Source organism: Anser brachyrhynchus (assembly GCF_964034855.1).
Source record: "Anser brachyrhynchus genome assembly, chromosome: 2".
Classification (NCBI taxonomy): domain Eukaryota; kingdom Metazoa; phylum Chordata; class Aves; order Anseriformes; family Anatidae; genus Anser; species Anser brachyrhynchus.
Genome location: NC_137695.1, coordinates 100,028,416 through 100,051,075, shown reverse-complemented (window position 1 = coordinate 100,051,075; position 22,660 = coordinate 100,028,416). Strand labels below are relative to the sequence as shown.

At 42.7% G+C, this 22,660-nt stretch overlaps 1 protein-coding gene across 5 annotated transcripts in view; it reads left to right on the top strand.

Moving 5' to 3' along the window:
* The first annotated feature begins 804 nt into the window (after window positions 1-804).
* Window positions 805-22,660, top strand: part of ZNF407 (zinc finger protein 407) — a 336,771-nt gene continuing 314,915 nt past the window's right edge. Inside the window, exons 1-4 of one of the 5 annotated variants that reach the window (XM_080581095.1) lie at window positions 805-902; window positions 14,995-15,143; window positions 19,283-19,436; window positions 20,085-20,194. In XM_080581095.1, the coding sequence (XP_080437221.1) occupies window positions 20,146-20,194 (49 nt within the window). In that variant the 5' untranslated portion in view covers window positions 805-902; window positions 14,995-15,143; window positions 19,283-19,436; window positions 20,085-20,145. Of the gene's footprint in view, window positions 903-14,994; window positions 15,144-19,282; window positions 20,195-22,660 lie in introns of all 5 variants that reach the window. The other 4 variants (XM_080581099.1, XM_080581096.1, XM_080581097.1 and 1 more) reach the window with 4 other exon arrangements.

The following is a 22,660-nucleotide window of genomic DNA, read 5'->3' as shown; positions in this document are numbered from 1 at the left end:
GTGAAACTCCAAGCAGTGTCTTCTCTTCTCCTGACACACCCACAACAGCTTTGAAGAATGCTAAATGGTGTTTAACTACAACGTTAAGACCTACTTACAACCGGGAAGAAGCAACTGCCTTCCACCAGAGATGTCTAGGCTCTTTAGGCCATACATCTTTAATTTTGGTATTATACGCATTGCATGACTTAGTTTAAAAAACGGGAGGAGGAATGGAATATCAAGTATTATGGAGGAATATCAAGTGTTTTAGCACTATGGTTTCCTACTTACAGCTGGGAAGCAACTGCCTTCCACCACAGATGTCTAGGCTCTTTAGGCCATACATCTTTAATTTTGGTATTATATGCATCGCGTGACTTAGTTTAAAAAAACGGGAGGGGGGCCGAATATGAAGTATTATGGGTGTATACTGTGAAGTATTGTGAAACATTGCGAAGTGTTTTAGCACTATGCTTTCTTCACCAGGTCACAAAACCTAAGATGTTTTACAGATTGCTTCCCAAGACCTCTTTATTCAACCATTTCCTTTCCAAACTGCATCCCCGGAAAAAAATCAAAAGCAGCGTGACCAGTCCCTCGGGAGACTTTTTAAACGCACGCCTCCCACTGGGCACCATGGCGCAGGGCGGCCACCCAGCACCTGTCCGGGCGGGGGTCACAAAATGGCGGCGGCGCCCCCTCCCCTCCCCGCGCGGCGTCCGTTGGGCGCGGCCGTTGGGCGCAGCCCCTCGCGCCCGCCGCGCCACGCGACGCCCCTCGCGCCGCGTCACGTGAGCGGGGCCTCTCCCCCTCCCTCCCCCTCCCTCCCTCCCTGCGGCGTGACGCAAGGCGGCGAATCTACGGCGCGCCACTGGTGACCAAGCTCGCCACACGCGGAGGCGGACGGCTCCCCCCCGCCGGTAAGCGCGCCCGGCCGGCACGCGGCTGCCTCGTCCCCCCCGCCCGGCGGCCCGGCCCCGGAGGCGGCCCCGGGACGCGCGGGGCGGCGGGGCGGCGGTTGGGCCGCGCGCGGCCCGGCGCCTTCCCCCGGGCTTTTTGGGCCTCTGCGCTGCCGTCGTTTTTTTGGGCGCGGTGGGCGGGAGGCCAGCGCCGCTCGGCGGAGCCAATCGCGTCGCGCGGCCCTCCCCCGCTGCTCGCCGATTGGCCGCGGCGCGGAGGGCGGGGCGAGCGTCCCGCGCGCCCATTGGCCGCCGGGGCTTGGGCTCTTCCTTGGCGCTGCGGCCGCGGGCGGGGGGAGCGGCGCCGAGAGCCCCCAGCGGGGTGCGCGCCCCCCCTCCCAGCGCTGTGGTGCGCATGCGCCTGAGTGGGGGGGGGGGGGAGAATTGAGGGAGAGGGAAGGGGGCGCTGACGTCATCGGCGGGCGCCCTGCGGCGCGCGGCGGCGGTTACCGGCCCGCGGCCCCCAACCGCCGCGCGGCGGCCGTTAGGCGTGCGCGTGCCCGCCGGCGGGGCGGGGCGGGGCGCGGCTCTGCGCAGGCGCAGCGGCGGCTCCCGTGAGGGCAGGGGGCCCCAGGAGGGTTTTTTGGTGCAAAAAAGTGGCTTTTTAGCGGCGTTTGCCCACCTCGCTCCGCTACAGATCCCCAACGCGTCGGTCCCTGGGGCGCGGCCGCCTCCCGCGGCTGTAGGCGGGTGTTTGTGGTGTGCAGGGCGGCGGCGGCCTTGCAGGGGGCCGGCGGGGTTGGGCCGAGGCGAGGGGGTTTGTACAAGCGCCCTGGGGATTCCCGAGTGCCTTTCCTAAAGGGTCCTCATCTCCGGGTGAAAAGCTGCACCGGTCGCCGAGTCGGAGCTGGCGTGCAGGTGGCCGTCGGGGGATAGGTTGTGGCTGTGGTTAATTCGATCGGGGGTGATAGGTTTCCTGTTGCTCCTTCGGATAACTTGTATGGCCTGAGAACCCCAGTGCTCGTCTTACCTCCTTAATTAACTCCACAATCTGAAAAATGATGTGCACGTTTAATTTGTGATCTCTGGGCTGTATCTGTTGGTGATCTCAGAGTTCATAGAATCACTAAGGTTGGAAGAGACCTCTAAGATCATCAGGTCCGACCATCACCCTACCACCAATGTCACCCACTAAACCATGTCCCTAAGCATCAGGCCTAACCTTTCCTTGAACACCCCCAGGGACGGTGACCCCACCACTTCCCTGTGTAACCCGTTCCAATGCCTAACCACTCTTCCTGAGAAGATAAAAAGAGGGAAGGCTTCGTATAGTTACTGTTTTAATTCTTGACTGCTTGTTCCCTCTTCTTTTTTTGTAGTTACCTTGATGTAGACTAGCAAGACCTTGAGTTTTTCATGTGTTTGTGTTCCTCTGCACCATACTGAGCATGATGGTGACACCTAGGGAGTAATAAAAAACGGGAATCCAAAACTGAAAGGGTAGTCGTGGTGGCAGTGATTTGCTGATGGTGCGAAACAATAACAGACAAATGTATAATTTAAACAACGGATGTAATTTGCTGTGATTCTCACCGTATTAATCTAAAGGTGTAGCCTGTGAAGACTATAAATTGTCTTTTTCCAGTCCTATATCAGAACTCGAGTAATCAAGATGTTTGCAGGAGGCTGGAGCTTTGGATGCCGGGATCTATATTTTTCCCAGGTCACACCTCTTCATGAAAGATGAAGACAATTACAGGCTTCAGTTTGGTCTCTCCTGCAATCTCTTAGAGTATTCACAGCAAGTTACATTCATCACAGAGGTAACATTACAGTCGTTCCACCCTTATTTCATAAATTATTTCAACATGGACATATAATCAGATTGTAGCTTTTATATATAAAATATGGAGCCTGGCAGTAATTGTATAATCCATACATTAAAAAAAAAAAAAGTCAAATGCACTGACGTGACAGCCTGATGATGGACTGTGACTTTTTCTGTATGTTCAAACATGTCAGTTTTATTAGCATTTTGGGTAATGTAATTCAAATGACCTGAGTTAAAAACATTGAGCTAATCCTTTAATATCATTCTTCTGTAGGAAATACTGTATATTAATGGCATCAATAATTTCTAATTTATTTGCATGGAAGTTTTCAGTTGTAAAAGTTTCCTAAAGCCTAAGCTCTTTTGTGGAAAAATACTTGGAGACATAATGTGTGCGAAACAGATTTCAGTCACAATGCTCCATTAAAACATTCTGTGCTGAAGAGCAGCTTTTTTGCATTAGTGCGTACACCATTAGAAAAAAAAAACAACCATAACTGCTTTGCCTAGTTGTTTTTTGATCTTTTTAAATATCAACAGGCTTGTGTTTCTGTGCATGAGATGAAATGTATGGACGAACTGGCATATGAAATGTGGTTGAACTGGAATTGGTGAGTGGCTCCTACGTTTGAATTTCCTAACGTGGCTTAGAACGTAAATGTTCTTGTCCTTGGGGAAACAAAAAGGTTGCACTGGGTGATCTATCACTCAAATAAAAACGTTGGTTAAAGATGTGTCTGGCCTAGTTGTTCATTCCAGTGAATGCCGCATCATGGTGTGTGTTAAAATTACCGCATTCACTTTTTAGGTTGCTCCTACTGGAGTATAGGTTATTCGTTTGTAATGAGCACAGCACCAAAAACGGATAGGGAGACATGACGACCTGATTCTACAAACTGTAGTGGCTGCAGTTCTTTCAGTGACGTGTGTGTATACATATATATATTTAATGTTAGTAAGAGCAGCTGTTCAGTTGTCCACAGAACTAGCTATGAGCCATAGGAATCTCTCTTCTGTGCCTTGTATTATCTGAGGAGTTAAACCGACGTGGTACTTTCACTTCGGGCAAGTTAGTGATCAGCAGCTAGCCAGTTTTTCTACCCCCTGAAGGTTTTGTTTTGCATCAGCCTCGGTGGCTCTGGAGCAGCCCGGTACTGCGCTGTGTAAGGTGCAGCTGCACCCAGCGCCACGCCAGCAGCATAGACTTGGAAGTCGAGCTCCCAAAAACGGTGTGAAATGAGCAGAACAAAGGATGGCCATTCGTAGTGAACACGCAAACGCATAGGAACTGAACAGCACACCTCACAAGCTGCATTCAGTGTTAATTAAAGGTGCGGGATTAACCCTGGATGTCTTTGAGAGAGTGAATTAGGAGTAGGGCTGCACGGGAGGTGGCCTCGTAAAGCTCAAAGTGAGCCGGGAGGTCCTGTGACCAAGGAGGAAACGGGACCCAAGGGCAGATGTACAAGGTTTTTGCTAAAGTTTAGTCATGATCATGAGAACCCTTCTCTGTTAGGGAAATGAGAGGGAGATTGCCCCCCCTCCGAAATTTGCATCAAAACGCCATGCAAACGCATCCAACCTTATAATTACACCCTGCAAATCACCTCCCTCATTCCCACGCACGGCGGGGCTTCCCAGCACAGGCCAGGTGCGCCCTTGGGTTGGCGCCGGTCCTGTTTGGTCTCCTTGAGACCTTGCTCTTCTCTCGAGTTTTCTTGAGCCAGGACTTCGGGTGCTGTGTCACGCAGTCGCTCTGTCGCTCCCGGTACATCCGCAGCAGTGCTCGGGCCGGTGCTGAGCGCTCTGGGCAGAGCCGAAGCGCTGGGTGCCTGGCCTCCGTGCGGAGCTGCCGGCTAGCGCCTCCCTCTCACCTCGGGCGTGCTGCCTGGCCCAGGGTGTCGGATTAACGGGACACCTTTCCGGTAGTGCCACAGTGGTTTGGTCTCTGGTCTGTTGCCTTTGCACTGAACAGCACTAAAAAGAAGTTTATAAAAGTTTAAAGGAAAAACACCTGTGCCTATTTTTCTTCTAAACTAGGTATTTATTTATTTTTTTTAATTTTTGTCATATTGGTCTCTGCTAAAACAAAAGTTCAATAGATTTGTTAACGTGTATGTATAAAACCAGTGAAGAAGCAAAAAATATAAAAATGTTGTCCTTGCAATTTCTAGAGAAACTCCAAAAGAGTATTTTGCTTTACAGAAAGAAAATTACAGCAAGAGCTAGCGAACCTATGCGTTCCTTCACAAAGAGAGAACCCCAGCACCATTTGGAACAGGCAGTGATGTTCCAAAAGTGAAGTGCTTGTTTGTAAGGCTCGGGACTGCCTTCCAGTGCTGCATTAACAGAGCTGTTAATTGCCAACTTATTTTTGTTGTCCTGCTGCTGGGTGACCACTTCCTGGGTTATGTTTAACTGGGCTGGGAGGTTCCAAATGCTCCTGGTTCTCTTCAGTCCTTAGCAGTACAAGCAGAAATTTTAATTACCTATGCCTTTTGAAGTCTAAAAATTGTAGAATGTTTTGGGAATTTAAAGCCCACCCAGTTCCAGCCCCCTGCGGTGTGCAGGGACACCTCCCACCAGACCAGGTTGCCCAAAGCCCCATCCAGCCTGGCCTTGAGCACCTCCAGGGATGGGGCATCCACAGCTTCTCTGGGCAGCCTGTGCCAGGGCCTTGCCACGCTCTGAGTAAAGAATTTCTTCCTAATGTCTAATCTAAACCTACCCTCTTCCGGTTTAAAGCCATTCCCCCTTGTCCTATCCCCACACCCCCTGACACAGAGTCCCTCCCCAGCTGTCCTGTAGGTACAGGAAGGCCGCTACAAGGCCTGCCTGGAGCCTTCTCCTCTCCTGGCTGAACAGCCCCAGCTCCCTCAGCCTGTCTTCACAGGAGAAGAGACTTAAGTTATGTGTGCGTGGCACTTGTAATAGACGTGGAGGAAGTACGCAGCGCTGTTAAGGTGTGCAGTATTTCAGTGTCTAGATCCAGGTGTATACACCTCTGTAGATTACTACATCATTTTGCTACAAACATGCTTATAGATGCTTTCCTGTCTGGTATTTCTTTGTTTCATTGTAGTTAAAAAGAAACTTTCTTGCTGTTTAGCCAAGTTTTTGTCATCTCAGAAGTCTCTCTCAAAATACAGGTACAAAGATGTATGAATGTTAAAATTAATTTCAATGATCCAACCCATTCTATGATTCTTCAAATAGTAACACAAAGTCGTCAATTTATATGTAAGTAATTGTTTCATGTGATTTTTTTTGTTTGTTTGTTTGGGAATCTGTACAGTAATGTGTGATAAAAACTTTGTGGGAAACATTTAAGCAAGAAGGTTGAAAGCATGGAGGTCTTCAGAAGAACCCTGATTAAAACAAAGAAAGGAACAGTTTGCGTACCGTTTGGATTGCCTTAAAAGCTCCTGCATGGCTGTCTACTTTTACTATACTAGACAGGTTTCTACGTTTGGGCCTTCTCTGGAAGCCTGCCCGTTTCCATCCTGTGCAGGTTAGTGATGGGGCTCGTTTGCTTTTGGTAAGTTAGCAGAAGATGTTTGGTGAAACACGAGGTACTCCACCCGGAGCTGGCTTTAAGATGTGCCGTGGCAGGAGGATGCTCGCTGCACCGGCCTGTAAGGATGGTGCCTAACACGCCGGCACCACCCGCTTCTCTTCTGTGCCTGAGGAAAAGCATGAGCGGGGTGAGCTAGCTGGTCCTGCTCCAGTGAGGAGGCATCGCAGTCGCTGCTCACGTGCTGCCTGGCGCCTCAGCTCCCCCCGGGCACGCTGGGTGCTTCCAGCACACTGGCAGTAACATCTGCGTGCTTCAGCCGAGTAACTCGCGCCCTGCCGGCTTTACTGCTTGCGCTCTGCGCCTGCACAGCGAGTCCTACGTGCCTTGCAAGCCTCAGATTTACTGGTGCCGGTGCACAGCATGTGCTGCGCGCAGTAAGCTCGGCGCTTCTGGAAGTAGTGACTGGTGTGATGCACAGCGTACGCGTGCATCGTTCTCCCTGGGAAACGTGGTGTGGATTTCCACAACACTTCTGCAACACTTACACAGTTTTCAGTCCCTTGGCCTGCTAATGAGGAGAAGGGACTGCCTGTTGCATGCTTCTCTTACATCGGATCTTTAAGTGAAGGAGTGTGTTACATTTCAGCTGGATTGTTCCAAGTACTCGGGAAAAGGATAGCCAACTCCTAGAAATTCAATAAAGGAAAAAAAATTGCTCACTCCTAGTTCCTTGCTGCGTAGCACACCTTCTGCAGGGATGTGTTGACGCTGGGTTTGGGACGCTGGATATGCGGGAGGGACAGCACTGATCCTTGTGTTTTGTTTCATTAGGTTTGTTACATCTGTCTTCGCTGCCAGCTTTCAATGCCGGCGGAGTAAAAGGCTCTTCCTTTTCATGCTCCCCGTGTGAGGCAAATCTGGATATATCTTACTCTTTACAGGGAAGGGGGTTCACCCCTCTTTATGTCATTTAAATTATTAATAGGATATACGTGTCTGAAAAGTCAAAAGGGAACAATGAAAAATCTAAAAGCATCCATAAGCTGCAGCTTTTTTGTTTGTTTGGCAGCAGCAGAATAAAGTGAACTGAATACTCAAAATTACTAGTTTAGCATACGTATCCTTTATTAGGCACAACCTGATTGTTTTAAGGCAAAGCTAATTTTTTTTTTGATTGGATCCAGTGGTGGCATAATATCTAAGTTCAAAGATACACTCTGTAGAAATGTTTTATGGATGTTTTCTTCAAAATTTGCCTACTTATTTTCTATTGTTTTCAGTTTTCTTGGTATAACAATGGAATGATTTGAATTGCATTTGTTTTTTTTTCTCCCTGTTGTTCAAATTTTCACTTTAAATTATTTACAAGTCTGAGACTTGGAGATGAGAGCCTAATGAATGCTTTTAAAAATAAAACCTTCTTCTTTAAGCGTGTTATGCTTCATGTTTTGAATTTATAACACAAGCCTTAATGAATAGTTTCCTAGTTACTCTCATCTTAGAATTTATGAGCTGTCCTATTTACAAGTTTTACCTATTCAATGGGAAGATAATTCCTGTTTATCTTAAATGAAAAGAACTCTTCTTGTTAACAAGCTTAAACCGCTAATTAGGGGTAATATAGCGATAAATACCATGTCAAACCCTTTAACAATGAGAAGATGCAATATTTAGTATTTGGGCCTTTTTCTGCTGCGTTCTGTGTAAGAACAGAGTGCTGTGGGTGTTTTTTTCTTTGATATCTCATTTGGGTATCAGGTTATTACAAAGTATTTTAGGGAAAAACAGTGGCCTGTAGGTCCTTTCCTTGCAGGAAGCAGCTTCAGGTATGTCCCATGTTTAGGCTGTTGGTGCCCACGCACTGTAATGCTGGTCGCTGTTGGCAAGGCTTCAGAAAAACAGCAGAAGTATGGAAGAGCCCTGATGACTTAATGTATAGGTGCGTGTGATCTGTTGTTAATGGTTAAGCTATTCTGCTCAAGAAAACAGTAGGACTAGCAGTAGTTGCTTTGTTTTGAGTGTACATTAATGTAATTTAATCAGGAAGGAAAGAAAACCTGGGACTAGAATTTGATGTCATTTACCTGAATATAAATCGGAGTATCTCCATTTAGTTTAACAGAATTTTTTCAATTTGCGTCAAAATGATCAAAATCAGAACCTGACACAAGCCCTCCGTCTCATAATTTGTGCATATAAAAACAAAGAAATAAAATTGTACTTTTTTATTGGTCTAAATATTAACCAAAAAACCCCAGAGCTCAGTTTTAGAGCAGAAGTTTTGTAATATGGTGTTGTTCCTTGCCGGTACCAGGAGCTTCGCAGGGATATGCCATAAGAAAAAACATCTCTTTCTTGTTGTTGTTGCTTGTGATTAGACTTCAGTTGTCAAAGCTACAGACTCCTGAGTTTGAGAGCCATTCTAAATCTAGGTAGCTTGAAACCTCTTGACAACTATTTTCATGGACTTCTTTGTGTGTGTCTCTGATGATACCTGCAGAGGGTTGTGTGTAGGCTTTGTTCCCTGTCTGATTTTCTTTTTGTCACCCAGGGAGTTTGCAATAGGGATGGCAAAACGAGGGAGGGAGGAAGGAAGGAGAGGAAGAGACTGAAGAGAAGGGAGCGTAGGTCCGACTTTGGAGGTATCCCTTCTGCAGCTCCGCAGCAGACGTCTGATAGGATGAAAGAAGCTCCTTGTCTTGCAACCCAGGAATCCCCCTTGGGCACAAGATTATTAGGTATGATAGACAGCTGGTTGGAGAGGACAAGAAAACACCTGAGAATGCATTTTGCCAGCTCTGTTCAGGCTACTCAATTTCCACTTCCGTGTGAAAAACATGCTGAGCTTTGCAGGTGGAGGCTGACTTGGAGGGATGCCTTCTCTTGTTTCCTTATTACCTTCGTTATGATTTTAGATGTTGCTGGTATCGGCACAGTGTATTCTGAGGTACAGCACTGAACAGAGACTTCTTTGGTCAGAGAATGGGGAATTTTCTATTTTGTATGTTAAGGGTGTATGCCCTGTGCCAAGGGGTACCCTACCGGGGAAATTTTGTAGAAGGTATGCAAGTAGAGGTGGTACCTTAGACCAGCTACTAGAGATGGAGAGAGGTAGGCAAGCTTTCAGGCACACGAGCCTTTCTTTAAACCTGCTATTGATACCAAGATAATTAAAAATATACTTGAAATAATAATAATAATAAAAAGTTAATCTCTGAAATTTATGGTTAAATGTTGTATGGAAGTGCAGATATGTAAGGAATGTGTCTGTGTGTGGGGTCAGTGTATTTATACATTTGTTATAAGTTTTCAAAGGTCATTAGACTTGTAATTACAGAGCTTTGGATAACGTCTGATCTAACTGACGGTGCTGAGAAAATTTCAGTTCAGGTAGCCATAGTTTCACCCTGATTTTGTTTTTTAAATTAATTTTCATCCTTGTAAGTTATATTTCAAAAGTTGATTTTATCTGTTTTGGGAGAGGAGAAATACACCACGTAAGTATTTAAATTTTATTTGAATAAACCACCTAGAAAGCACAGAAAGAAAGAATGGTATTCTCCCTGAAATAAGATTGCAGTAGGGATTTTGATTTATAAAAGAAGATGTTCAGAGTGCTGGAATTGTCTAAACCATCAGAACTGCCACGCATAAATAATTACATAATTTCACACTTTCCAGTGAAGTCAGACCCTGATTAAGAAGTTGACAGCCTGAGAGAGTCCGCTCTTTGACAGTGATGTCTGTATTCCCTAAATTTGTGGAGACTGAATCCGGGAAAACAGACTGAGATTTAAACCATTTACTTTGAACAAGAACCCTCAATGACAAATGTTTTCTCTTAAAAAAAAAGTTTTCATGCTTTAAATGCATAGACATTTCAGCTTCTCCACTTTCAGCTAGCATAGATTTTGCTGATACCAGGTCTTCTCACTGTCTTGGTCCTCACCGTCTTCCAGTATGTTTGATATTCATATTTCTTTTTTATTCCTTCTTCCGTGCTGTGCTTTTTTTCTTCCTTTTCTTAAACAAATAGCTGATATGGTAATACGAACTCTAATAGGAAAAAGGCATTGTTTAACTCAGTTGGGGTACTACTAATCCAGTCACCAAATGTAACCATAACACAGCATGCATTTTAATTATTAAATATAATGGAAACTTTGCATTTTAAATCTAGAGCTATAAACCACTTTTCTGAAAACGCACTTCAGCACTACCATTTTAGATTGTAGTGAGTTACAGGGCCGTATCCTTTGATCAGTTGTGAGAAGTTCAAGATTAGTAGCATTCAGTGCTTGTGTTAATTTTGAGAATACACGTAGAAGTCACTGAAGGTCAAACTGCTCAGTCCCGTTTATTTTTAACAATTTAGTCAGCTGGATAAAGCAATGTAAAAATGTATACATAATGCAGTCATGCCAGTCATTCCAAATAAGGGTAATTTAAAGGCATTTTCAAGACTAATAGTCCCCCAAATTCCAGTGCTTCGTAAAGTGTGCTTTATTACTAAATGGCATATTGTTGAGGTCTTTGTTTTAAATATTTGTTTAGATATTTATTTGTTTAGATAGTTCTACAGAGTGCTCCTAATGCACTTTCAATGTCTTTCTACTAAAAACAGCTGAAGGGGAGAGCAACTACAATGTGTTTGCTCGTATTTGGTCAATATCTTTTTTGTAATGAATACATTTTTTTCTATAAATTCTAAGAATAAATAAATATAATGAATTCTAAAAGAAATACTCTTAGTGTCTAAATGCTTTTTAACATAAAAAATAAATATACTCTTAGAGAGAATGTGGTTTTTAGTGAATCATCATGAAAACTTAATAACCTGTGCATGAGATGTGCACACTTGGAGCTCTGCTCTGGTTTCAGAAGCAGGGGACATGTCATTATCGAGCAGCTCCATTTGGCTTGGAGGAGGCTTTGGTTAGGTGCTTGCTTCATGATGCCAGGATGTTTCTGTCAGCCGGCATGGTACAAGTGCAGGACCAAGGCTTTCCTGATGTGTGAAAGGTAAAGAGTGTGGTAGAAGCTCCGTGGAGTCAATGCCATCTTCTTTTTGCCCAGGTTGCTTGACCCAGCAGCTCGGCTTTCCTAGGTTCAGGACTCGTGCTCACTCTCTTGCTGTCTTTTCTTCTCACTGGAGGAGGCTGTCCCATGTGAGTTCATTTGTTGTTGTTGTTGTTGTTGTTGTTGTTGTTGTTTGTTTTTCTTTTTATTTTTCTCTTCTCCCTGTATATTTTATTCAAGTACCTAACTCAGCATTGCAGATCACACTTGTGATCCAGACATTTTAAAGCTTGGTGTTGAGCAGTTCAGTTAGTTGTGCCTGACATCCCTGGTGTGCACACAGTCTTAAATAATTTTGGACTGTTGAATTTTGGAAATCAAGTGCAGATTTTTGTTCCGTAGAACAACTCTAACCCTTGGAACATCCATGCTGTCTGGTTCGACCTTCCTTTTTCCATCGTCTTTTTCCTTTTGGTCATCTGTCGTAAATTTCATAAACAGGTAACTGATTTTACACTCCACGCCTTTGCTGTTGATTGTGTTTTTTTTTCTTCAAGGATACGTTTGTCATGGCCCAGCAACTTTCTGAGTCTTTCTTCTGCTCCTCGCTATTCATCTATATTACAAATGAAATTATAGCATTGGAACAATTATGGTATCAGTGTCTGGTAGATCCTTAACATTCTTACTTTGTGGTTCTTTCTTCTCATGCATCTTTGTTGAGTGTGTGGCGGGGGTGTGTGTAGGCAGTAGTATCTTTCTGCCTGTGAGAACCGAGGCAGGGCTGTGCTTCCTGGCAAAATGGCAACCCTGAGAGCTGAGGTACAGCTTGTTTTTGTGCTTTGTGCTGTGCTCCAGGCTGAAAATAAGATTTTGGTAGTTGGAAATGGTCTGGGTTGCAGCATAAACCTTAAGGCCATGGTTGTTTGTCTCTTGTTGACTTACTTCGTGCTTCGTTTTGGAATGGACCTGCTTATGTATAAGTTGTTTTCTATATTTATAGATGTATTTCTATATGAAATAAACCCTTGTTTATACCCTTTAGCCCTTCAGCTCGCATGAACTTCTGACGCTTTCTGGCAGCCTCCGTGTTCCTGTTCCCGGGCAGAGGTGCACCGAGGGTCCCTGCTTCACCTCCCCGGGGTGATGCCCGGCTCCCCAACCCTCTGAGGGAGCCCAGAGCCGTCCTTTGCCCATTCCTCCAGGGCAGTTTCACCGCTGGAGGTGTGCAGGCCACCAGGGAGGCCGCGTGGCCCTCACCCAGGCGTCTGGGCGGCTAGGCCATTAAGTTTCCCGTCCAGTTGCTTTTCTTTTTCCCTTGCGGCCCTCTCCTGTCTTCCTCCGTATTTATTTTGTAAAAAAATTGTGAAAGCGTGCCGACTCTGAGTATGAAGTGAATTTTTACAGCCCGACCGTAAATTCCAAAATCTGGGGGGTTTATAATGGAAACGCTTAGAGGGGGAGAGGGGAGGGCGCGCTATAATACATATGTAACCTTTTTTCCCTCTCTTTAGTGAATAGACCGTTTAAACTAAATTAAGTAAAGGATATAAATTCTGTTGTTTCAGTTTTTAATATTTCATGGCTGATTTTATAGATAAAAATTACATTTAACAGTAAATATGAAGAAGAATTTATACAGCCTGTTCTAGTTTGATATGGAACAGCAAATCCCATTTCTCTGTAGCTGTAAAGAAAATTCATTATAATGTCTTTGGTTGTAAGAGATGGCTTCATTGTGATTAGTTACACTGATAATAAAACAACCTTTTTACAAATGGCACAAGATACATGGGATTTCATGTGTCTGCCTTTTAACAGCATTGAATTTGTGCATTTGCTACCTTTATTCTGTAGTCCTTTTTCTTTTATAATTGGGCACATTAGAAATCTGAAAGTTATTGAAAATTGTCTAATATAAGATAATATTTTGTTCCTAACTGTTGAGTTTTCTAAATAAAAACACTAATTATGAAAAAAATGTTTTTACGTCGCTTTGTTGCATTGTAAGTAACAAAGATGGGAGATAAAATAATGAAATCTTGTTACCTGGCATTACTTTCTGAATCCTTTTTAAGCATCTAAAGGAATATCTTGACTTTCAAATGCCCTATTCCCAGTGACTTCAGCTGGATTTAGAAGTTTGTGGGTATTCTCGGTATTTCAAACAGATAGTGAGGCACTAGGATGTCTACTAAGCAGCCTACAGTCCAAGTGTAGGCTTTTTGGGGGTGGATTTTGTGACGAATTTGTAGCCATTGAAGGAATATTTATTTATTTTTCCTCTGTGTGTGCCTCTAAGAACTCGTAGATTTCCTTAGCACAATAATGCAAAAAGGGTTTGATGAAAAAAGTATAACGGTTGTTTTAATTAGAACCTTTGCATATTTATATTGCTGCGATTTGTCCTGCTGTTACAGAGGTTTAACAAGTAAAACCTTCTGTATCGCTTACTTTATAGCAATAATATCATATATTAGAGTCCTGAAAAATGGTGCGTGTGCTACAAAGTGATATTTTTATTTATAAAATAGAATTACAGGGCAACTGTTGGAAGTGAATTCCTTTCCTGCTTCACCTAAAAAGTGAAAGGATATGCGGCTTTAGAGTGGGGAAGGCTGCAGAGCTGACAGAACAGAAGTTGTATTTGATTATCAAATATTTATGGAATTTACCGGAAAGTGAAAATCTGAATCATGGTGCTTGGGAGAAACAGGATGTAATGCTCGAGTGTTCTAGAAAACACAAAATGGAACAGAACGCTTAATAGAAGGTTTCACTTAAAAAGAGATAAGCAATATTTTTGCTCTTCTTTTCTGTAAGCTTTAATTTTAGACTGTTACCTCTTTTTACATTGACTATTACAGCTAGGAAAAGAACTCCTCCAGCACTTGTTAAAAGTGTTGTCACAAAATGAATACCAGGAAAATGGCTATTGATGACTGAAACATGGGACTAAATATTCTTTTTACCACTTGAGAGCAAAACAGACTGTGCCTGTACTCTTTGCTAGAGGAAGCAGCCTGTCTGGCTTGCAGCCTGCTTTCTGTGCCCGTATTGCTCCGTCGGAGAAATTAACGCTGTCTGTAATTTGGGCTGGTGTAGCTCCACTGCTTAGTAAGCTGGGAGCGTGGAGCCAACATGCCGCCCTGTCTACAGTGCGGAAAAACTGACTTTGTGTCCTGGCTGCGCTCTGCTGTTATAAATCATCATGCAGGTAGCCCATAAGGGTGAGCTTGTGGTCCTCCGGATCCTCGTGCAGTCTGAACTGAGTGATAGCCTACTTAGTAATATGTCAATTTTTTCTCTAAGGAAACGCTGGGACAGCTGTAATTTCTTATTCTAGCTTGGTCTCCGTGAGCGTGCCCATTGTCGCCACAGAATATGTTTTCTTTGTTCATTAAAACCTATTGATCTCAGGAAAGTTTGTAAGATTGATTTTAACTCAGTGCTTTTCAGGGAATTAGTAGTATTTTTAGCAATAACACTCTCCTAATGCATTCCCAAGAGAGAGTGATGAATAGAGGAAATACAAAGGCAACTTACACAAGTTGCAGTCCCCAAGGTCTCCTCTCATGGGGAAAGATCGTGTGTCTCTGCTGGCGTGCGATGCGTGGAGCCTCGTCTGGAAAAGGTCCCCCACGCTGTTGTTCCTGTTCGGACTGCTTGCCCAAAAGGGATGTGGGGAGGGGGAGGCGATGGCTGCGGTCACTGAACTCACCGGTACCTGTTTTTCCTCCCCGCAGAGAAGGAGCACTACAGATGTTACCCTGAGCGCTGCAGCTTTAGGTGGAGCTGCTGCCTCTAGGCCTGGGCAGAGGAGAACACTGCTTTCCCTGGACTCCACTTCTGATGTTTCTCAGTGATGTCTGATAGTTCAGGGTGCTGACTGGAGGTACGATTTTGTGATAAACTGAAGGAGACGCACTGCAGTCCTGTGTAGCTGTTATGTAATATCCCTTAAAATACCGAGATTTTGCACTAGATATCCACGTAATAGAAAACTAATGAGCAAGGTGCAGCTGTTTGATATAACAGAATGAAGCGGCACAATTTTTGTAGATACCAAGGAAGTGGTCTGGTCTCCAGTGCGACTGTACTGTGTGTACTATTCCTAGAGGAAGGAGGAATGAAAATTTTCATTGCCAGTGAGTTCTTCTTTGGGAATGCACTTGGGCACATGTGCCTAACTTCAAACCTCAGAGGAATCATTCCAAAACTATCCCCATGCTCAAGTATATTGCTAATTCTGGAAGATAACTAGATTTCAGGGACTGACTTGGGTAGGCATAGAATTTGTTGCATTGACACAAGTAGACATGGGGGAAAGTGGTACTATTGATAAGGAGTGGCATTTAAAACCTTCATGGTATTTGTTCCAAAAGTATCAGTGATGTGAATTCTTCGTACAAAGGGGTAATTGGGGACTTACAGGTGATGGTGGTGTCAGCAAGGGGCTGTCCCTACTCCTCTTGAATTCCTTCCCATCCCCCTGGTAGCTGGTTTCTCTGCACGGCTGCGGTGCAAGGTGGATGTTGCTCTCACATCTCCCGGCCCCGCTCTCCTGGGTGCACAGAGCGCTTCGCTGCAGCACTGCTTCTGCCTCCATCGCCTTCTCTCTCCGTCTGCTGACCAGGAGTCTGTTTTGCTGGTTGGCTTTCGGCTTCTCTTCTCTCCGTGGCTGGAGGAAGGGCACCTTTTGTAGCTCCATGGTTAGCTGTGGCAGAGGGCTTGGGGACGGGGAAGGGAAGAGGCTCCATATTGTGCCCTAAGAGTAGCTCATGACTCATCACAGGCACCGTAGCAGTCAGTACTAGTTTTTATATCATCTCATATTGCAAGCGCCACCGTAACATCTGTATGCCTCCCTCTGCTGTCTTGTATTTGCTTCCATCTGTTGGCACAGTCAGTGATGGAAATTAGAGTGAAATTCAATGGTAAACTCTTGAACTTTTCAGAGGCAGAAGTACGTAGCTTTAAAAGGCGTTCAATGACTTCAGCTGAAGCAGGGTTTGTTCTCTTGAAAGCAAATAACAGTTATTACAGAGGAAGCCAAGCTTCGCACAGCTATGGATGGTTTAAGTCTTGGTGACAATCATCTAAGGTTATCGGAGAAAAAATCACCCTATCTGTTGCAGAGGAGCTGGCAGAACTATTGTGATTGCTTGCATGTATTATAAGAAACTGTTGAGGAGAAAAGGTGTAATTTGACATGCAGCCTTTCCACCGTGTGTTAGAGGTTTATAACCTATGCGGCTGAGATCTGTGTACCGCTATCATATTTTTATACTAATTTCTAATGGTGGATATTACTTTCTCTTTGTTAGAGATACAGTCATACAAAGAAATGAAGCTGCTTCATATGCTTTGCGACAGGGATTAGGGACAGCGTCTATAGCACAGAGCCCTTCTGAACACACCGAAATGAGAAACGGCCCCCCACTTCAGCTGCTCCTTGGCCCCCTCCCCCTCTGCCTTATTTAAGCAATTGAGCTGGAAAATCAAAACTGAAAAGAAAGTCTGGGTTTCATATGTCTTACAGGATTGAGCTGGAATACTTTCAGTGTGCGCACTTCTGTGTCGTTGTACAGAAAAATGGGCTTTGTCTTTGTGTAATAAGCTAATAGTTAAAATTGAGCGCCTCGCTGTGTATTAATACTGGTACTATGTTGATTCGATATGTGCATACGTGTAAATGTATATATTCTAATGAGTATGTATTTTAATTGATGATAATGCCATCTGTCAGTTCTGTAGGTGTGCCTACCAAAGAGACACGTAACACATTTCTCGTGGAACTGCTTTTCTCAAGAGAAATGCAATTGCTTCCTTGTGTGAAGTGGCCACCAGGTGTCATCAGAATGCTTTTATTTTTATTAATTTCTTGTTTTCTTTAGAAGTGTATGCACAATTTATATTCTTCTCCAGAAACTTTCTTAACCTACTGCATGAGTAGTCCTAACTCCTAATGTTACCTGTTCAATGAAAAACTCATGGAGCCCTTTTCCTCGTATCATCAGCCTATTAAAGGATCTCAGCTGAAGACAGGAAGCACAGTAACACCAAGTGTGTGCATGTACACACAAATTATTATATGCATTCTTTGCCACAGTCATTTAAAAGAGGAGGAAAAATACATTAAGCCAAACCACGTGGACCTAATTTACCTTAGTAGAACTTAGAGTCATTAAAGAACAACAAGCGAGGCAATTAAAGCGATCAGTCAGAAGACACCACCATTTGAAACATGTTGGGTTTCCCTTTCTACCTTCCACCATCCTCCCTGCTTTTTATGCCTTTCTTACAGTTCTGGTGTTTTAACTTCACATTGAAGGTGTTATTTATTTATTTAACTTAGTTCTGAATGGTTTGGCATACTTACGTAAATTATGGATAAAATACATCCAAACTATCGTTGGGGTACCTTTAATTTGAAATGGTTTTGGTTAGGTTATTTTTTATATATACAGCGAGCTATTGCTCCGTGAGTATCTGGGTAATAAATTACTGAAAAACGCTCAATATTTTCATTTTTATTGTGTGGGTTTTTGTTGTTGGTATGTAAGAAATGAAGAGAACATTCCAATGTGAAAAAAAATGCATATTTCTGTCTTTTTTTTTTATTTTCTTCCTTGAAGTTTTTCCTACTTCCTACTTCCTTCTGCATCCTGGTTCATCTTACTCAAAAACTGGGTTCCGGGCTGGCAGCGAGCTGGCTGCTTGTGTTGGGCTTTCCAGCTGTGCTGCTGCTGCTGCCCCTCAAGCAGTGTCAGCAGGCAAGTGCAGCCCAGCCTGCCATAATGGGGGCCTCTTGGCTGCTTTTTGTATGACACAGTAGTTTAAAACAAGGGGCCAACAAAGCTATCTTCTCTTATTTTGTTTTATTTTATTTTGTTTTATTTTATTTTGTTTTATTTTATTTTGTTTTATTTTATTTTATTTTATTTTATTTTATTTTATTTTATTTTATTTTATTTTATTTTATTTTATTTTATTTTTTTGTTTTCAAAAAGAAAGTTGGTGAAAATTTAGTAAATCTTGGCAAGTACCGGACATCGGGATAGCTATCTAGGAAATCTGTACTCCTTTTGTTTTAAAGGAGAACAGAGTCAGGGTTTTTAGGGTAAAAATTCTAAGAGCCAGCTTGCAAGAAATAGCAATTTTACCTTACTTTTGACTTTTTCGCAAAAGTGCAGGAAAAAGTAAAACTTTTTTTTTTTTTTTTCAGCCGGCAACCTGATAGCGATAGTGCATTTGTGCTTCTTCTGTCACATTTCAGTGTGATCCACTGTATGTTAGAGCGTACCACAACCTATGATAGAGAAGAGATTCAAATTGCATTTACTTTTTTTTTTTTCCTAGTTTTAATTGGTGAGGTTGGTCAGAATTGCATCTTGCACGAAACCGTGTAATTCTGAGGATTCCCACAAACCAAGGGACTCGTTACTGTGTACGAAAAGTGATATATTTTTTTTTTCATGGATCCGATGAACACTCTGAACTGTTTTGAGAAGACTTAAATATTGTTTTTCATCCATAAATATCACAATGCTATAGAAATAACGATCTTTCTTGGATCCTCAGGAGTCTGTTGTATATTTTTATTGCTGTTGCTGTATCTATGCCTCCCTCTGGAAATAGTCAAAATTGTTTGAATTTAACAAGTCAAAATACAGGGATCTCTTTAAATTTCAAAAATTGAAAATTTTTAGGTCCTTCAACGCTTCTTAGGAGATTCTAGGGCATTTCCTCTTACTATCTGTCTTGGACGTTGAATTATTTCTGACAGCACTTGAAATGAGTCTGTATCCATGCCTTTGTGTGTGTGTGTGTGTGGACTCTTGGCAAAACTAATCTAATGAGTGATCTTTACTGAATTTAGCAGCATTTGGCTCTTTCTGAAGTGAGGTGATGATGAATTAAAAAGCTCCCCCCCCCCCCCGCCTTTTTTTTTGTGGGCGAGTTAACATCTACATTTTTTATGTCAGGCATTTGTAAAGACTTCCTTTATTTTGTCTTTTTTTCCCCCTGAAGGACTTTGAGTGGCTTGGAAGCAGAAGCAAGAAGGAGATGAGCAGTATTGCAGAGTGCATTTATTTCCCTCTGATGCCCTTACAGTTCTTTCTGATGCCTATGAGAAGACGATGTTAATGAGCGCAGAGAGCTAACAGTCCTCAGTGATACTGAGGTGATGACTATCAGTGGGCTTTTTATTTTGCTATTTTAACTACTGTAGATTCGCCAGTGTGGATGTTTCAAAGTTTTTAGTCGTTGAAAGCCTATAGCTTGTTTGGAAGTCTTCTCTGGAGGTTCTGGTGCCTAACAAACAAACCAGCTCTAACAAAATGAGTTGCTGTACATAAAGAAAAGGGTTACAACGCATAGCTTGAAGTTCCAACATTCTTGAGCTGCGAGGAAAAATATGTTTGTGGCTGGTAGCATTAAATACTACTCAAAGTAAAGTTGATCTTTTTTCTGTTTGAACCAACAATTACACTGTCTTGTCTGTTCCATCGATGAGAGACTATTCTCTTGGATTAGTTGCTCTGAAGGAAGAGATGTAACCTTGTAAGACTCTGAGAAAGACACACAGTTGGATTACGAATGTTCTGCCCTTGAAAGTGAGAAAATGTTTATTTGGCACAAAGTTTACATGTTGAATTGAGTTGTTCATATTCAGTTTTGTTAAGGCTATGTAAGGAGCTCCTTAAATTGATATTGCTTCATTGTTTCCGTGATTTCATTGAAATAATTAATTGTCTGAAGGAGGGAAATTTTTAATGGAGAGAAATGAAACTTTGTTTTCAATGTATCTCATCTTTTACAAACACTGCAGATTGGATATTGAGTACTTGGAGATGATGATATGCTGACTGAGAAGTGTTTTGGGAATTTGCATGCCAGGATTAACACAGAAAATAAAAATCTATGTGGAATATGGTACCTGTAAGTACACTTTCTTTGGGTTCTTCCATACGCATCCACACTCCATCTGTTATGGAGCTGGCATATGACCAGAAAGAGAAGTAAATAAAAATGTATTGAGCATCAAGTTAGGGAGCTTTGCAATTCATTTCAGGTTTATGGAACATTACTAAATTGCTTGTCCTTTCGATTTTGAGATTACAACTTTCTAAATTTCATCTGAGGATTAGGGAAATGAAAGTCTCACATTGAAAATCTCAACTGTACTGTCTTTATCTATTGGCATAGAGGAATTATATCCTGCTTTGTGGACTACCAGAGGAAAAAAAATAGTGAAAACACTCCAGTAAAATGTTTTCTATTTCTGTTGAAGAGAAGGTCTTCTGTCCCCAGATGACTGATGCTTTTATATAGAGCTGTAGCAAATACAATATCAATATATGAGAAAGCATTGTAGGAAGAATAAAAAAATCTGTATTCTTAACTGGTATTAAATCGTAGTAGTAGCTTAAGAAATGGATTTTTTCTCATGTTTTCTACTCATTTTCTTCTTTGGAGGTAGTGAGAAAGGGATGAGTTGTGACAGTGGACTGTGTCTTTTAAATTAGATTAATTATTAAAACAAGAACTCCATGATTCTGACCATTTGGAAGTCCTAGTGCAAGGAAGAGGAGAATCTTTAGCTGTACAGGCTTTTGTGTCACAGCCAAAATCCTGTGTATTATGCAGTTGTAATTTAAAAATGTATCTTTCCTCATATACCTGGTGAGGATTTTGGAATTTTTATGATGTAGATGTAGCATATGTAACATAAACATTTTGCTTTTGAAGATCTTAAAAATATGTTTAACTTCTTTTGGATAGTTGAGTAATTATTGAAGAAAAGCATTGTGTTAAAGACCTAGCTAATATTTCCAGTAGAATTACTGAGCTTAGCACAAATGTTCGGGCCACAACAGGTTTCTTTTCAAAACTTATGAACAGCAATGTGCTGCAAAGAACCTTAAAGTACGTTAAGTAATGTATGACTGTCTCCAAGCAGAAGAATTTGTTAACCTGAAGCTAATGTGGCAAATTAATTTTTGTTCATGTCCTTTAAGAATCTGTTCAGCTATACTTGATTTATATGAACATTAACAAAAGATTTATGTTACAAAAAGTCAACCCACTTTTGAGTTAGAACAGCTTCATTTTGAACATCAAGTGTGATGTTCAGAGAGGGCCGTTTGACAGAGATGAGTTTTCAGCTACTGAAATACTGAAGATTTGACCGCTGTCTATTTCTGTTGGGCTTGATTCTGTGCCCTTGGTGGTCTGCTGCGTTGTACCTGTCCATTTTATTGGTGCGGTCTCAGGGCCTGCAAAATCCCATCTGATTTATTGATATGATAGGTTAAGTGGTTACCTATCGTTGTTACTTGCAAAAACTTAACTGGAATCTTTAAAAACTGAAGATAGACCGAAAAGCATGAAAGCTTACATCTTGCATGCATTTTAGGCTTATTGATCCATGATCAAGATAGTAGCAACTTCAACAACTGTGCTTTTCCACTTCTACTGCTGTGTGAGTCTGCCAGCATCACACTGATGTTGAAAGCCTTATTCAGTCATGGTGAAAGTATGTAGGATTTGGACTTAAGCGTGTGCTTAAGTTGCTGTGGCTGCAGAGGTACTTGTTACATCTAAAATGTGTTTTTTGGTTGCCAGTTGACTTAATCAAACTCCAGATTCAGAATCTTTGCTCCTGCTGCTGATCCCTGTTCCACTCAATGCTTCATCCAAGATCTATTTTGCAAAAAAAACCCACCCACATTTAGCCATATGTATAATATTTTAGCTGTGGTCACTGGGACTGTACAAACTCAGAGTGCTTTTGATGCCTTCTTTGATGTCTCAGTTCCCATACTAATACTAAATGTAGGCTAGCCCTTAATTAGTGTCGTGGCTTTGATGAGAGTGAAGATGAATTAGCTTATGCAGACTGAGTATTAGGACAGTCCAGACTTGAGACTAGCTTGTTCCTTTGCCATTGCCCTCTTGTTTGGTGGCAAATCTGAGCAGGCACTTCCAGGAAAGAAGCTTATAGTAAAGGAAGAAGCACAGGAAGCAAAAGCAAAACGGTGCTAAGATGGCTCCTTTTGCCTAGAGGAGACTTACGGTGTGCTGAACACATCCTTCAATAATAATAATTATTGAATATAATAGTCATTCACACAATAGATCTGTGCAGGAAGCTGAGAAGAGTTCTGCCCAAAGCTTGCTTTGTGTGTAAGGCACCACTGTCCCATCAAGAAAACTGAGGCTTATGCTACTAAGGTTGTGTTAGAGACACGGAGGTGTTGTCTGAGCAAAGATCGGAGTGGGGAGAAACTGAGATGTGCTTCAGTGCTGTGGGTTAGATCTTGTCTGGGGTTTGGAAAACTGGCCCCGTCGCAGCAAATCACTGACTGTGGTCCCAGCAAACAGTAGTGCCAACAGCCATTACCA